The sequence below is a fragment of the Phaenicophaeus curvirostris genome, chromosome Z (genome assembly GCF_032191515.1).
Source record: "Phaenicophaeus curvirostris isolate KB17595 chromosome Z, BPBGC_Pcur_1.0, whole genome shotgun sequence".
Taxonomy (NCBI): Eukaryota; Metazoa; Chordata; class Aves; order Cuculiformes; family Cuculidae; genus Phaenicophaeus; species Phaenicophaeus curvirostris.
This window is the reverse complement of record NC_091431.1, coordinates 11,333,597-11,351,206: the sequence shown is the minus strand read 5'-3', so window position 1 is coordinate 11,351,206 and position 17,610 is coordinate 11,333,597. Positions and strand designations below refer to the sequence as shown.

At 41.8% G+C, this 17,610-nt stretch overlaps 1 protein-coding gene across 1 annotated transcript in view; it reads right to left on the bottom strand.

The window, feature by feature from the left end:
• The window catches only part of DGKQ (diacylglycerol kinase theta), an 89,376-nt gene that overhangs the window by 7,713 nt on the left and 64,053 nt on the right, over nt 1-17,610 (bottom strand). Inside the window, exons 15-19 of the mRNA XM_069880383.1 lie at nt 15,670-15,785; nt 6,598-6,749; nt 5,080-5,228; nt 4,650-4,831; nt 3,084-3,184 (exon numbers count right to left, since the gene is read on the bottom strand). Coding sequence (XP_069736484.1) covers nt 3,084-3,184; nt 4,650-4,831; nt 5,080-5,228; nt 6,598-6,749; nt 15,670-15,785 — 700 coding nt within the window. The remainder of the gene's footprint in view (nt 1-3,083; nt 3,185-4,649; nt 4,832-5,079; nt 5,229-6,597; nt 6,750-15,669; nt 15,786-17,610) is intronic.

Sequence of the window (17,610 nt, the reverse complement as noted above, 5' to 3'; positions counted from 1 at the left end):
ACACCCTACTGCTCTGAGTTTGGGGATTTGACCTACACAACTCGGGAATCACCCTTGGGTTTGTTTTTCTACAAAAGATGCACTACAAGTACAGCTGACGTCCACGTAACACCCCATGCCCCACAGGTTACACCCAAAAAGCTACACCCACCCTTCCTGAGGGACATTCAGCAAGCTGGACTGATTCTTAGTATTGCAGAGCAGATAAAGTTAAAAGGGGATCCTATATTGGACCAGTTTCACAGATTATGAAAGTAAACAAGTTGTTTTCAAGTATTGCCATCCTGTAGTGATCCTTAATAGAGGTAATTGAAAAAAACACCCTTTACGCTTACAAACAAGTCTCCATAGACTCAGGAGACACCACAACATCAACTCACACTGTTAGATCAATCTCCTCTGGTGGCCAGAGGAAGAAAGACATCAGTGACTGCTCTCCGAGCTTTCATGAAAACAAAATAAAGAAGCCAGTCCTCAAGAGTCACGAAGAAAATGAGTCAATGCAGAAAGCCACACTTTTTAGGAGCTCACTACTGCACACGCAGAAATGCAGGTTTGGGGAACTCTTTTTTTTGAAGGTGATGAAGGTAAGAAATCCATGTGCCAGGCCTTTTTACATGAACTGCCATTTCTCATGAGCACTAACAGACAGCTGGGCAATATCTCTCAGCAGGAAAAAAGCTAACTAGCAAAACAAAATGACCGCTTTGTTATCGAATCCTGCAATTCAACAAGCCCTCCACTTGGCGGGATGCTACCACTGCAAAAGCAAAGAGCTCTGACCAGTAATTAGCATCTGCTTGCGTGCTTTAATTAGGGTGATCTTACTGGCTGGGAAGGAACTTTACCAGGTACACATGCAGAGAGAGAACAGTTCTGTATCTTTGTAAAACAATTCTAAACTTGCATTAAATCATAAAGAATATACTCTCTGCTTAAATTTACATCCACGAGCAGTCTCCTGCCAATTTTGGATGGCACAAACAAGATGTGGCCTCTTTTGTAACAGGCAACCCTAAAAACTGCTCCAGGATCTCATGGAAATGTGGATGACCAACGCAGATGCCCTGATCCTTAACTTTTACATTGTGAAAAAAACTCTCATGTAACTTGGGACTCAACAACATAAAAACCACAACATCCACTATTTCTATGTGCCCTGTGATGCAAGCTCAGCACTAAATTCCCTGCAGGGAAGTCATCACGGCACTGTGAGCTGCTAACCAAAGGCACGGAGTCAGGAGCACGTAAACAGACTCTACAGCGTGAGGCTAGAGAGCATGCAGTTTTCAGGACGTTTAGCAGCTAAAGTCTTGATTCAGAACAACACTAAAACACGTTTTTCTTCTGTTGACTACCTGCAATCTCTGTTGCCATAACCTGAAACTTCCTTTTCCGCACTGAAGAGCAGCCAGTTCACCTGCCAGCAGCTGTTGCGTGCAGCATTAAGTAGCCACCCTTCTTAGTTAATTTATTGAAAATAGTAATAAAACAAATGCTAATCTTGCTGGCAGGACTGTGCACTTGTATATCCTGGGAAAGAGTAAACCCAGCAATTTTATCATTGTGTCAGGGTGTGAAACGCAACAATTATGTGTCAGCACCGTTAACGTGCACAAGCTGTTTGTCTCCTGCAAAATCGTACTTCAGTACCAACTCATTATTTCATGTTTCTTTTACAGATCTTGAGTCACTGAAATATACAGCCCTTCAGATTAACAACAAAAAAATGTCTTCTTTTGAACACACCCTTCAAGACACCCTGTTTGCATGCAGGGTGCATGCATATTCACCCTCTGAATATGCATGTAAAAGGTGTGCAAGAATGGTACCAAATCATCGACCTCTGTACTGGCAGGTGCTGCAAGCTGCGAGCTGACTGAGGTAAAGATTCATGAGATGAAAAGCACAAGCGACAATGAGTCAAAGCACAGCCCTTAAATACAGTGGCAATAAGAAAAGAACACATTGTTTAAAGTGCTGCAGCTTTGCAAAGTCAGAGTAGTATATTTAAAAGGAAGAATGAACATAATTCTTACATTATATTACAATTATATTAGTTGCACAAGTAAATCTAGAACAGTTTTATATACTAGAACAGGCACTGCTACTTGCAAAATCATTGCCTGATTTTACTACCTTTGATGTTTTTAATCCAGTGGATTGAGAATGCAAACCAGTGCCCAACAGTAACACGTACCACAATCAATAACCTGCATAATTCCTTCTTATGAAAAAAAATAAGAGCAATGCCTGTAATGACAGGCAGGACACTGCAAGACAGGTGAGGCTCTACATCATTACACTTGTAACTAGTCAGGGAATACTTCTAATAGTTAGGATGTGAATGTTGCACAGCTGTAACCGGCTGCAACTCTCTCTGGCAACCAAGAAACCATGCAGAGGATATCCAATCCCAAACCCAGGGGAAAGCACAATCAGTTTCTACACGGAATTACTGATTAATTACACAAATGTGGTTTCTTTTGCTCATCAATTTCAGTGATCATGGGAGAAGAAAAGCTATTACTGACTGATCTGCACGTCAGAAAGAAGAAACGTCTCTCTGCGCACGTTTTTGATGACACTGTCTCACTTGAGATAGAGATAATTTTTTATCGTTATTACCAGCATGCAGGTGCTACCGCGGCACTCAGCAAAGGTGAGAAAGGTAAAAGGAAGCTCTCAACAGTGTGTTTATTGCTCACGTAGCAGCACTGCCCTCCCTCCTGCTAATGGCTTCAAATAAGAGGTATTTCCACAACCTCAACATCTCACTAAAATCAACATTGCAGTTATTGGCAAGTAAATACACTTAATAAGTACAAATGATGATAGAGTTTCCAAACACTGCCCTGGTGCTTTCTCTTGGTAAATTAAAAAACCAAAAAACAAAAACCCAAACAAAACCCACAAATTTTGTGTCTACCAGTTCCTGGCTAACTTAATTCCTCCCTGTGCCAGCTCTTCCTCAAGCAACATATGTGGACACATATATCATTTCAAGACTATCAGCCACAGGAAGCTGGAAGTTATGCAATGCCAAAGAGTCTGCCCTTCACCTCTGGTTTCCCCAGGATTACCTGCTATTAAATTTCCCTGGTTCTTCTTCTCTAGCATGATGGAAGTCCAAGCTCAGCTCAGCGTCAATGCCAAGACCACAGTAATTGTTCATCTGTACAATCTGACAAAAGAAATTGTATTATTTCCTCCTTACATTTATAAATGAAGAGGTTCCAAAGTTTTTCAACAAAAGCAAACTTTGCATATGATCTTTCCAAGTTACTCGCATCTTGACAGATCCTGGAAAACATTTTCCAGAAACACTGCACTAAAAATAAAACTTTACCGACAGTTGTTGACAAGTGTGGCCATTACTTCCAAAGTATCAAAAACTTCAAAGTTTAATCTTAATTACAAATAACAGGCATAATAAGCCAGAAATAAAAACAAATGCAGAAATAAAAACAACCCAGCTTTTCAAAGCAATTATATACAACAACTATACAAGTTGCTCAACACTAACACTGCCATTATATTTGGCCTCAACCATGGATTTACCATGACATCATTGGGAAGATGGTTTTTATTACCTTGGAAGGTGATCAGATTATGCCAGGTGAGTGAAGAATTTTACTTCACCTACTCAGCTGCATTTTCTCTATATGCCAATCTCAAGTTTCTACAGATTTCAACCATTCCTGCAACTAACTTCTTGTTTACGTGACAGTTCATTCAATAGCCTTTCTGTCTGGTCCATGACTGTCCCACTCTTCACCTTCAATATGCAGATTAGGCACTCAGGGCAAATGAACCCCTCCACCATGTGAAAAAGAGCCAGAACCTGAGCAAGTCAAATCTTCCAATGGACACATAATGTCCCTGATTTTCCAGTGCCTAGACTAAAACCAATTGCTACCATTCTTATAATTTCCTACTTTCTTCTTGCCACCCTCTTGTCCAATTTCTTTGTCTTCTCTGAAGATAAACAGAAGCAAGGTTGACACAAAGCCCTGAAGTCTACAATCTACAATGAACATTTTTATTTTCCTAAACAGAAACAAGTAATATGAGCCAAGGGACAGGGACTTTCACTCCAAAAAAAGCAAAACAGATGCCAAAATAAAACACGTGTCACATATACAGACACCCAATGGCAGTGAGATGACAGAAGGATTTACTTCCTGAATGTGCTAGCAACTCCTAGTCTTTTTTTAAATGGTTAAAGGAAAGATTAAAGTACTTTTTTCTTTTAATGGGGAAGCAGGGCTGTTTCTCAGTCAACGCTACGGTTCCACCAGTGTTCTGGAAAGTGTCTGGCACTCCTTCAAAGAGCATTTCTTATTAAAGAAATAGATTTATTTCTAAGTGAAGCAAATACAGATGCCATTGTCACTTGAATCTTTTCATTAATCCTCTATTAGATACTTTTTGCCAAACAGCTATAAAGTGTGCTCTGCAGCCAATCTGTCTCACCAAACTTGAAGCATTAGATCCAGACATATGCTGTGTTCTCTAAGAAATAGCTCAGTAAGGCCTGAGCTCAAAGTTAGCTGAGCAATAAGAGATTAAATGACACTATCTTTTTTTTGTGATTTTCTCTAGAACAGCAGTTCCTAAGAATCAAACTCACATGATGTTCAGCTCACCTTTGGAGGCTCAGGTTCCGCAATGCCATTCTCTGCACCTTCAGCTGGCTCGTCTGCATCCAAAAGAATAGTCCAGCGATCCATAAGAACATCGTCTGCCTCATCCACGGAAACCAAAATTGAGTAGGGGTCCTCCCCACTGTAGCCAGCTCCCCAGCGCAAGACTCTCCCTAAGTCATTACCTGGGCAATAATGAAGAACCCCAAAATATGACTGCATTTCGTAAGTTAGCTAAGAGCATCAAGAAGTGCATCAGCCCTGTTCTACAAATGAAATTGCATTAAGGTGCTCCAAACAAGCCATGGAAGTAGTGAGATAAAGCTGATATTGCATTTTCTCTCCAGAACTGGCCAGAACTTAGTCAAGACATCTCTACTGCAAAACAGAGTTGTCTGTCATATGGAAGAACAGTGCTTCCTGTGATTCTCACCTGTTCCTAAAGGTAAGATGGCAACCGAGGGCTCTGAGCACACCAGCTTGTGCCTGATCTCCTCCAGTGCACCAAGGACCCAGCCGACAGTACCGTCCCCTCCGCACACCAGCACTCGGAAGGAAGGGACTTTAGAGAATGTGTGAAACCTTCATTGAGAAACAAAGCAAAGGGGAACAGAAATGTTACAGCGTAGTTCAGGAGAAGCAAAACCTCTTAATACGCTATTCAAGATAACACACTATTATTGGACTTCTTTTTCTCCTCCCTTTACCATCAGTTTCAGGATCAACTTCAACCAAATTAATGGTGAAGGAGAAACTTCTAGATAAAGTTGCTTTAAAAGACAAAACCAGTATTTATTCTAAGATTCTTCACAGCTAGAGTTACATTATTTATCACTTCCTTCTTCAAAGACACAGAGATCTAAATATCATAATTTCAATCTGAACACCTGTAACTCTAAATTCTAGTGGACATTTTAATTAGTGATGTGGTTTTGGTTTTTCTTTTTTACTTAACTATAGGACTCATAGTAAATTTTCTTTTCCATAGAACTATTTTTTATCTTTTGTGACTTTTCATCCTACATACTGAGATATCCTGAAAAGGTATTTTATTTCCCATTGCACAAGGAGCAATTAACAAATGGAGGCATTCTGCCATAAAGCTACAGAAGGATTCCATGGCCAAAACAAAATGAATGAATTACTCAAGTTGCAGCTTGAACTTGCATTAGAAAGACAACAGAATTACACAGTTCTGGCAAAAAAACCTTAAGTTTGTGCAGCTTGTTTCTCTTGCTTCCTGCATAAGATGCATTTCCCCCATAAAAGCTTTTCTTCTGAAGAGCTTGTTGTAACAATTCTTACTTAAAGAAGTGCTGAAGGACTGAGTCTACTCTAAGAAGGCTGCAAACATCACTTTAAGTTTTATGAACCTGGTAGTAAAGTGGTGTTGATTAAATCAAGTAATCGGTTCCTGCCACTATACAAGTACATTATGTTCTGTTCCTCATATTTAGAAATGTTGCAGCTGTGACCAGGCAGGCCTTGTTAATTCTGCAATTGTGGCCAAGTTTCAAGAGTCAAGATACAAGATTTTATTATATTTTCCTCTTAGTTCCCATGAAACACTGAAGTAAATAAAAGCAAAAATGAGTCCTCACTAGGGAGTGTGACATTTCTCTTTCCATCCCCATTTGATTATAAAAACTTTTTATTTTTAAAAATTATTAAATCTGTGTTATTCTGAAGTGAATATGATTTTCTTAGGACCAGGCTCAATTAATTGACTAGACACAGGCATATACGTTGGGAACTACTCTACGCTCTTTTCTTTAGGTAACTTAAAATTTAAATCTGTTTTCACAGTGAGAACCAGTCAGAAGGAGTGATCCACCACTCTAGTATTCAAAGACAGAACAGAAGCAATTTAGATTTTCATAACAAGTGAATATGATCCATCCATTCAAACAGAACAATGTAATTAAAAGAAATTTAAAATACGATGATTTACCCAGGCAGTGGGCCACCATTGGTAAGTTCAAAGACCTGGTGTGGGTTTAGCAGCTTTCTAAAACTGTATAGCAGATCCCGACCTTTCAGACCACCACTTTTTGGATTCACAAATACAAGAAGTGGGCAGCAGTTCTGTGGTATCTTGGAAGCCTGAAAGAAGACAAGAAAAAGGATTAGCCAAAACCATTACTAGGCATGAAAATTACTATTGCATCTCAGAAGTATGCTTCCTTGATGCTTAGTAAAAAAATCCAGATTCGATAAATAAAAAGATTCAGTGCCCAGACAATGATCAGGTTAGCTGCTGATCTTGTTTGTCCGGTAAATGAAGTTTCCTTAACCGACTCCCAACTAGAGGGTTTAGCCTAACAAAAACAAAGGCACTGTAAGTAGTCCCTTCTACATGTTTTCAACAAACAGCCTATCCCAAAGAATAGTGTGAGGGATAAGGTACCTTTCAGAGCCGTGTGCAATTTAAACACTTCCTTTGCAAAGAGAGATCATCTCCCAAAACCAGTTGAAGTATTTGTCTTAAGTTTTGTGGTTGTCTTTGAATACATGTTAATTTACAAGGACAAAACAATTCAAAACAAGTGTGCTTGGGACAGGCACTGGCACGATCCTCTCCATGAAATAAGAAGCTGACAGCTTCTTTGAAAAATACATATTCAAAATTTTAAGTCAGGAAGATTTGGTGCCAGTATCTTATGATCCTCACACCTTGCTGAAGCTGCTGCTAAAAGGGCTCTCAAAGCACAGCCATGCTGTAGGGGAGCCTTGTATCCGTCCAAAAACCACTCCAAAGGAAGCCACTGTATATGGCAGAGGAGGGATTTCCTGGGGTTCCCCACAGACTGCACCAAATGGTACCTGCAGCCTCACCCAAGGTCAGAATCTCTAGCCATCAGAACCACCCCTTCAGGAAAGGATTTCAGCCAGTCTGTCTATACATCATTCTGTGAAACAATTTGTAAATGGTTCTAGGAATATCAGAAAATGCCAGCAAGCACAACTTCCACACATCCTGCCACAAGGCTGTGCGGCAGGTACAAGCCAGAAAAGTCCATCAGGCATTTCAGCGAGCATACTTCAAAACAGAAATGTTCACCACAGTCCCTAAGTTGTGGTATAATAATTTGTATTAACAAATTGGACAGCATTCAGGGAACAGCAATTTGTCACGCAGCTGACGGGAGAGATTCAGGGAAGTGAACAACAGTGCTAAATATAAGTCAGTTTAGACAAGAATGATTCAGGGGGCAGTAAGGCAGCAGCGTGACCACAGCATGCAAACATGCGAAGAGATACTAACAGCTACAGCAGGGAGGAGGCAGCACGCAGAGAGCCCGTCTCCTGCTGTCCATGAGCAACCACCAGAGAGGGTGAACTTAGGTAGAGAATGGAGAAATCAGGACAAATTAATGAGCAGCTCTGGGGAGAAACAAACTGGAGTCTGACACAGAGGTAGCCCAGACCACTGTTTATCTGTGAGCTGGTTTGGATGCTTAAAAACAAATGATTCTTTGGGGCTTCCCAGTATTTGAGAGATTTCCTTAACTTCTGCTTTCCTGCAAGAGCTGGATGCTAATCCTCTGTAGGTCATACACTGCCAGGTGTTGTCAAGATACCTGCAAACATATAAAAATCCTCCTCTGTGTCACTGCCTGCATGAGAAATGCCCTCTGCCATCCAGCATGACTCACAGGCACAAATGGAAAACACAATGGGAAGAGGAACACTAAGCAGGTAAGAAGGTTGGTGAGGCAGGTACATGCTTCTCTTGTCCCTTTGTTCCTCCTGCCTTAGATTCTACAAGAGATATTTAGTTTGGAAACACATACTTTTTTATCAAAAAAAAATTACCCTCACAAGGGCTATTTTGGCTGACAAAGAGCCAGAAGAGCCTCAGCATTTTGTTTTACTGGAAAGGACTCACTGCTAGCAAACCAAATAGGTTGGCAAGACAGAGGATGAAAAGCCATCCACACAAGGAACCACCTTCACGCTCTACTGTGACGACTGCTAGGCCAAAATGCCTCTCTTGTCCATATTCAGGCTTTATTGGAAAAAGGGGAAGCAATTACTCAAAGCATGTCCAAGACACAATAAGGGTAATATATTTATTTCTGTATAAGCACATGGAAAGGACATTTGTAGCCAGCAAAGGAAGTCTAAGGTAAACAGTGCATGCCACTGTCACAAAAAGGAAGGTCTTCTTGAGTTGTAAGGTCAACAGCTTAAGGATCTACACATCCCAACAAAAGAAGTGGATTTCCTCCCCTTGAGCCATCACAGGCATTATTACAGAATCACAGAATAACCAGGTTGGAAGTGACCCACCAGATCATCGAGTCCAAGCATTCCTATCAAACACTAAACCATGTCCCTCAGCACCTCATCCACCCGTGCCTTAAACACCTCCAGGGAAGGTGACTCAACCACCTCCCTGGGCAGACTGTTTCAGTGCCCAATGACCCTTTCTGTAAAGAATTTTTTCCTAATGTTCAGCCTAAACCTACCCTGGCGGAGCTTGAGGCCATTCCCTCTTGTCCTGTCCCCTGTCACTTGGGAGAAGAGGCCAGCATCCTCCTCTCTACAATGTCCTTTCAGGTAGTTGTAGAGAGCAATGAGGTCTCCCCTCAGCCTCCTCTTCTCCAGGCTAAACAACCCCAGCTCTCTCAGCCGCTCCTCATAAGGCCTGTTCTCCAGCCCCTTCACCAGCTTCGTTGCTCTTCTCTGGACTCGCTCCAGAGCCTCAACATCCTTCTTGTGGTGAGGGGCCCAGAACTGAACACAGTATTCGAGCAGCGGTCTCACCAGTGCCGAGTACAGAGGGAGGATAACCTCCCTGGACCTGCTGCTCACGCCGTTTCTGATACAAGCCAAGATGCCATTGGCCTTCTTGGCCACCTGGGCACACTGCTGGCTCATATTCAGTCGGCTGTCAACCAACACCCCCAGGTCCCTCTCCTCCAGGCAGCTTTCTAGACAGACTTCTCCTAGTCTGTAGCACTGCATAGGGTTGTTGTGCCCCAAGTGCAGGACCCGGCAGTTGGCCTTGTTAAACCTCATGCCATTGGACTCAGCCCAGCGGTCCAGCCTGTTCAGATCCCTTTGCAGAGCCTCCCTACCCTCCAGCAGATCGACACTTCCACCCAGCTTAGTGTCGTCCGCAAACTTGCTAAGGGTGCACTCGATGCCTTCATCCAGATCATTGATGAAGACATTGAACAGGGCTGGACCCAGCACTGAGCCCTGGGGAACCCCACTTGTCACTGGCCTCCAGCTGGATTTCACGCCATTTCCCACCACTCTCTGGGCCTGGCCAGCCAACCAGTTTTCCACCCAGGAGAGTGTGCGCCTGTCCAGGCCAGAGGCTGACAGTTTCCGAAGCAGAATGCTGTGAGAAACTGTGTCAAAGGCTTTACTGAAGTCCAGGAAGACCACATCCACAGCCTTTCCCTCATCCAGCAGCCGAGTCACTTTGTCATAGAAGGCGATCAGGTTAGTCTGGCAAGACCTGCCTTTCATGAACCCATGTTGACTGGGCCTCATCACCTGGTTCTCTTGCATGTGCTTCATGATAGCACTCAAGATCACCTGCTCCATGACTTTCCCTGGCACTGAGGTCAGACTGACAGGCCTGTAGTTTCCTGGGTCCTCCCTGCGGCCCTTCTTGTAGATGGGCACAACATCAGCCAGCCTCCAGTCCAGTGGGACTTCCCCAGTCTTCCAGGACTGTTGGAAGATGATGGAAAGGGGTTTGGCCAGCACATCCGCCAGCTCCTTCAGTACCCTAGGGTGAATCCCGTCCGGCCCCATAGACTTGTGACTGTCCAGTCGGGCTAGCAAGGCTCTGACCACCTCCTCTTGGATCACGGGAGCCTCATTATGCTCCTCTAGCTCCTGGGTTAGTACACAGACGGAACGACCCTCCTTACAAGTAAAGACTGAGGCAAAGAAGGCATTAAGTACCTCAGCCTTTTCCTCATCCCCTGTTACTGTTGTTCCTTCTGTGTCCAATAGGGACTGTATGGTCTCCCTAGTCCACCTTTTATTATTTATATATTTGTAGAAAGATTTTTTGTTATCTTTCACTGACTTGGCCAATCCAATTTCTAGCTGAGCCTTAGCCCTTCTGATTTTTTCCCTACACAATCTCATTTCCCTCCTGTAGTCCACCCAAGAGGCCTGTCCCCTCTTCCAGAGCCCAAAAATTATTAAAATAGTAAGCAAAGCTCTGGCTTTTCCAGAAGTAAAGCCCGTCTCATTACTCCATCAGTTCCTGCATCATCATCTCCCATAAGCCATTACGGTCGATCCCCAGAAAATCCCATGAGCAATGAAAGGCAGAGCAGGCCTGAAAGGAAATGCCATGTCCCGTGGGATAACAGGGCAAATCCTTCCCGTAATCCTTATTCCAGCTTCTGTTCTGCCCTACCTTCCCATATGACCACTTCCCATTTCTACCTCTTTGAATATTTTTTACTACCTAAATTTCACCCCCAGCCATTTCAGCTTTTCAGACAATACAGGTTATCTGAAACCTCAGGCTTGGTCCAATACCCAGAAACCCGTGGAGTTTTAAAAAAAGACAGTAGGAGGACAGTAGAATGAAAAAAGACTTAGTTCTGCAGGTTCAAGTAAACAAAAGTTTTTCAAAAAAGAACGACAGAAAAGAAACCAGTCCAATGTTCAAGTCACATAGATACTTTACTTCAATGTGGACAAGAACATTTGATTACCTTTTAAATCAGTTTCCAAAAATACTGCTTCTAGACATTTAGAAGTGACATGTTGAACACACGTTTTATATTACTTGCTTTTACAGGCAAGTTCTAATGCACTGGGTTTAAAACCAAGTAACTAGAATAATTTACAAGGAACTTCAGGGAATTGCAATGACTATTGAGACATGGTAAGCTCTAAGGCATGCAAGGCACAGCTGTGTGAGCTCTTACCCAAGTAAACATATATTGTTGCAAACACGTATTTACAATTTCTACAAAACTGCCATCTAAATTTCCTAACTGTCAAGTGCCAATACTGAACAAAATTAAAAAAAAGGGGGAACACCTACCCTGGGTGCTACTAAGACTCAAAAGCAGCTGTGGAGAACACATGGAGCTAACAAAATACTACTCAAAACTGTTTTTGTTTGAGTATCTTCTAATGCGAATCCCTAACTATACCTATTTAGGACTAAATACACCTAAGTAGAATAAGCAGAAGAATTCTAGAAACCACTTAGCCTTACAGTGAACTTGCTTCCCAACATCTCTCTTTCTAAGTAAGAAACACTGCTAAATCCCCATAAAGAGGCCAGATTCTCAAAAACCAATTTTTTTAGCAGGTGTTAGAAACACTGTGACAGTTTGCAGAGCAGAGCAGGGCTTTTGCACTTCCTTTTGAAAATACACACTGTTACAGTTATGGACAGCCACAAGCTAGCACTTTTATGCTGCAGAATTTCTTTTAATCCCTTAATAAAGCCCCAGCAGAGATGCACGAACAAGTTTGTTACTGAGTAGAAGGGGATGTGTGACTCACAGCCCATGGACTCTCTTCCCCTTTTAGCCCCAGCTTCAGCGCTCTGCCTGAGGAGTGAAATCTGCAAAGGGGCTTTGTGTTGGCCAGAGTTTCAGAAGGAATTTATTGCTGGTTTCTTAGAGACAGTTAAAGGATGCCATGTGCTTTAGACACCCTGACAGTCACTGTGAATTGCTTGATTTTTCACGATTAGCACAACACCATTTTAGGCCCGGGCAAGACATTTATTATCCACGCTAATCCCCTTTCTGTCAAGTGTACTCTGCAATCACATCTGACGATGAAGCAGAACAAGGTATTCTATGCCACGAGCCTGACAGCACGGCAACTATGGTGCATCTTCCAGGGTGGTGGGCTGCCTCCAGGAACTACAGATAGCTCTAAGCAACAAGTAAAAGTCAACATTTGCCAGCAGGCTGTCTGGAGCACCTCCTGTGTACAAGGACTCACAATGCCCCAAGCACAAACATCCTCCACCCTGTCCAGAAAGGAGTCATTGCGCACAATAACGAATGTTTTACAAGGGGTCTCAACACAAGTGGTGCAGCAGCTGGGTCCACACAGCAGGAGCTCCAGCAGTTTCTTTACTTTTTGGCAAATTGCAACAACGGAAGAAGGGTGGAAAGCAACTTTTCGTGATGATTGTCCGAAAGGTTCACTAAACCATCATGCTTTTAAGTCAGACGCATCTGTGTAAGGAATTAGTGGAATGAATAACATGGGAAGTTTCACCCATTTGGGAAACTCTAACAACTTTTTCTACCATTGTTAAGGAACCCAAACACAGGACATCCAAGGCACCTCACTGGTAAGTGGAGTTAGTGATAAAGCCACAAAAACTTGTCACCTTTGCGCTGATGCTCACTCACTGCTGATTTTCTTGTTTGCCAGTACTGCCGAAAGAGTTCTAGTAAACCAGATTTCATAGATTCCGCCCTACAATTACTTCCACCTTAACATGCTACCCAAGAATTGGTACCAAACTGCCCCAGCATGTCATTACACACAACGGCTAAACAGCCATGCAAGAGATTGTATTTTTTTTTCATACTCCAATGGAGAGAGTACTTTAATCTATTTGAATACTGTAAAATTAAAAAGTGTCTGATTAAATTTTTAAATACCTGAGATGATGAAAACGCAGAACAACACATTTGATCACTCTGGCACAAGCTCTGGCACAAGCTGCCCAGGGAAGTGGTTGAGTCACCATCCCTGGAGGTATTTAAAAGATGGGTGGATGAGGTGCTCAGGGACATGGTTTAGTGGCTGATAGGAATGGTTGGACTCGATGATCCTGGACGTCTTTTCCAGCCTGGTGTTTCTGTGATCACACTAATTGCTTGACTTTCTAACAGGCAGTTAGGGCAAATTGTTTCTGCATTTAGACGTTTCAGTAACGATAATAAGAGGACAAATTGCTTCTGGCAGACCTGACTGTGCCAGGCTAGAACTGGGCCTCCTCCTTGGAAGGTGTATCAGATAGAGAGTAAGGTACTCTCACCTTGGGAAAACGAAGGGCTAGCAAAACACTGTAAATCCTAGCCACCAAGTTACTTCTGTGTTTTTCTCAAATTTTAGAAAGGTTGTTTTGTTTTGTTTGTTGGTTTAAGCTGTGATTCAGAAAAATCATTCATTAATGAAAACACTGCGGGGCTTTGTTTTATGACCCATACTTCTTCTGAGACTACACATTAGCCCTTCATTCCCAATTTCTTTGTATTTCACTCACAAGAGGAATGTCAAATGCAGTGTAAGTTTACCTTTGTGCTCAGTTCCTGTATAAGTATTTCCTGCTACTATATTTAAATGGTCACATAGATAAAGTATAAACAAAGGCTAATAGCATCATAGGATAAAAGGATAATCTAGGCTGGAAAGTACCTCAGGAGGTCATGAAGTCCAATTGCTAACCAAAGCAGGGTCAACAATCACTCATTAGTTTGCCCTGGGTAATTAGTGAACCTGTAAGCTGGGTGGCCAAAGTACATACAAACAACACTTGCAATATTATTTAGATTAACTCTTGGCTCATTTCAAGATGACAACCAAATGACACAACACATGCTGAAATGCAAATTCAATATATATGTACATGCACAGCCTCTACTTCTTACAAATTAGAAATTCATTCCTAGCATCCCTTGAACTGGAATTTATACAAAACTTGTTGCATGAGATAACAGATAGCATTATCTGTATTTTCCTGGCATCGAGAAATTCACTTCAAACACACCTAGTGTTAGAAAATCAGACACACATAATCAACAGAGTGGAGTACAGTCACTTTATGCACCATGCACGAAAGCTAGGCTTATAATGCATTTGCCTAGAGACTACCAAAAACAAACACCCAAAAGCAGTCCCATCTGCCTTCTGTTTCCGGTAACAGAAACTCTAAAACATAAATTGGACGAGAGGGGACCTTGGTTTCTAAGGGTCTCAAAACATAATGCCTATGCATGCATACAAACAAGGCTCTCACTTTTTTTGGAGGAGGAACAGTTTTCAATCTTGCCAGTTTCATGTGAGCACTGCCACTAGTATCTGCTCATATAAAAAACAATTTTACCTTCAGAAAACCTTGACAAGCACAGGATTCTTTAAATGGTAAAAGCAGTTATATAAGTATGCAACTATGGCTATAGAACCTGAGACCCTCCCATCTAAAATTGCTTCATAGTTCCCCACTAATTATATATCCTTAAGTTTTCAAACTTCTGTGAAGTCCTAAGAAGTTAAACCAAGATCCTCCCTTCAACTGTCTTAATGCAACTCCAGAAAAACTAACTGTAAAATACACAACAGCTCAGCGGAAAGCAACTATGGTTACACTGTCTTTTGGACAGATCCTACATCACCCTGGTTAAAAATCACTTTGCTCAGTGAACCATTTCCCTCTTTACATCCCAGATCTGTTCCATTAACAGGAAACCTATTCTTAAACCGACCAATTCACAGGAAAGTGATTTATAACCATAAAAAGTAATAAATTAGAATCAAGCCTGAATTTTTGAAAGCACTCTCACAGTAAGTCTTTCAAAAGATGGCCTTCCTTTGAAATCCAGCATTTAAATAAGGTCAAACTCTCTCTGCTGCAGAAAGGGAGAAATGAAGATACTGTAAACATGAAAATTAGCAGCAGTACTCTACCTCATGGTTAGCAAGGACACATTGTTGTAAGCATTTTAAGACATGCTAGCTAAAACTAAAACCCCACCTAACTTTTTGATCACTGGAAGAAAGAAAGAGAGGGGGAAATTTTTGGTTCCCTTGAAATTACAGTTCTATAGTTACCCCTGACAACTCAGCTGTAACAGGACAACTGACTTAACTCACAGAAGTATATCATATACAGGAAGTACAGACTCTCAAGTATTTTTTTTCATCACACTCTTACAGAAAATCACTGTATGGCTCCTTGGAATAGAATGTATTTTCATTTACTTCCAGCAGAAAAAGTCTCAAGGTAGTTGTTTTTCTTTTAAAGACATATTTTAAATTCAAGCTCATTTCTTACCATAACTTCAGGAATCACCACAGCATTCAAAGGCTTGTCGTTGACTGTTGTATCTTTAACTAGCATATATATTCTCTCAGCTTCAGAAAAGCATGAAATTTCTAGTACAACAGCGCCTGTAAAGAGGCATCAGAACATTTTTTTATGTTTTCTATTATTAGGAAATCAACTTCATCATATCACAGCAAAAGCTGACTCAGTTTACCCAGGACATCATTCAGTGAAAGTTACTTTCCAATATTTGCGGTTGCTGGTTATCAGTGAACTGGTCTGTTTGGTTTTTTTAAGCCGTCCTTCATATTCCCAAACACACACCAGATTTTTGTTAAAGCAAAGCAGTTTGAGGATAAGAAGAACTGCAGCATGGAACTGATGTATCTTTAAAGACTTCTTTTTGGCTTCAGAAGTTTTGCTCCCTTCCACTGCCTTTACTAGCAGGCTGTTCTCATAACGGAAAAGTGACAAAGGTATCAGGTTTCATGTTGTACCTCATTGTTAAAAATCCAGTAGTTCCATTCATTGGCACTATCTCAGTAAGAATTATTACAAGCAAAGATTTGGTTAGAGAATCAACTTCAGATCTCTATGTCAGCTTAGGTTTTGTAAGGGGAAGACGGCGAAGAAGGGAAGGTAAAAGGGAAAAATAAAATAAAATACTGACAAGTTATTCTAGAGTAAGATACTTAGTGAGGAGGAAAAGAGCACAGGAAAAGATTGAAGTGCATAACGGACAGCATATGAGATGTAAACCGGAACACAAGTTGGCTGCAACCAAAAGTGAGAGTCAGGAAGGTACAAGAAATGTAAAAAAACCCACATGCAAGTAAAAAAAAAACAAACCAAAAAACCAGATCTAAAACCAGATGCAAGTAAATGGTTAAATGAAGCTGTGACATGAGAAAAGTATCACAAAAACAACTACTCTCCACTGAAAAATAGGAAAAGAGGACACATGTGAAAGCTTTGTAGTTTCTTTATGAAAAGTCAGTATTAACTAGCCACTTGGAGACAGCAAATACACAAAGGAAGCATAGAAGCAGAGAATCACCAGGTTGGAAAAGACCCACCGGATCATCGAGTCCAACCATTCTTATCAAACACTAAACCAGGTCCCTTAGCACCTCGTCCACCCGTGCCTTAAACCCCTCCAGGGAAGGTGACTCAACCCCTTCCCTGGGCAGCCTCTGCCAGTGCCCAATGACCCTTTCCGTGAGAAATTTTTTCCTAATGTTCAGCCTAAATCTCCCCTGGTGGAGCTTGAGGCCATTCCCTCTCGTCCTGTCCCCTGTGCAGGGTAATGCCTGGATATCCTGTCTGCTGAGTGTTTTTTTAATTTTTATTATCCTTAGGTGTCTCGTGAACAAATAGACTAGAGACCGGTAATACTGGGGCGAGGGGCAGTGCCACCATCCCAGCACCACCCAAAGCCTCTGCTTGCACTGGCAGTGAAGCCTGGGTGAAGCCAGGGAAGCATGTATCAGTCTTGAAAACTGCGCTATAGAGAGATTAACTTAGCTGTCATGTGAAAGTTAAGCCTGCCAAAGGACATGAAATGTCTTGGATATCAAAACCTAAACCTACAAAAGATAAATTCCACACTTTTGAGTGTTACCCAATGCAAACCTCCACCTGATCGCTGCACTAAAGCTGCACAGAGCCACTGCTGCCCTGGATTAGAAGCCTCACAGCTTCTCCAACCTTGCTTAAATAAAATTAATTCCACAAAGCAAAGTAGGAGCTCAAAGGATGAATACAGAGATGAGTGTGACTTCTAGACACTGAGCCTCTACTTAACACTGTGCTAGGAAACAGTACTGTGAAAGAATCCCATCATTTCAAAAGCAGTACCGCATTTTAGTGGTTTAGAAGTCAAAACAGATGGAGTGCACTTGAAGGTTTTTAACAGTTCAATGGTGTTAAAACCATTCAGTTGAAGCGCAA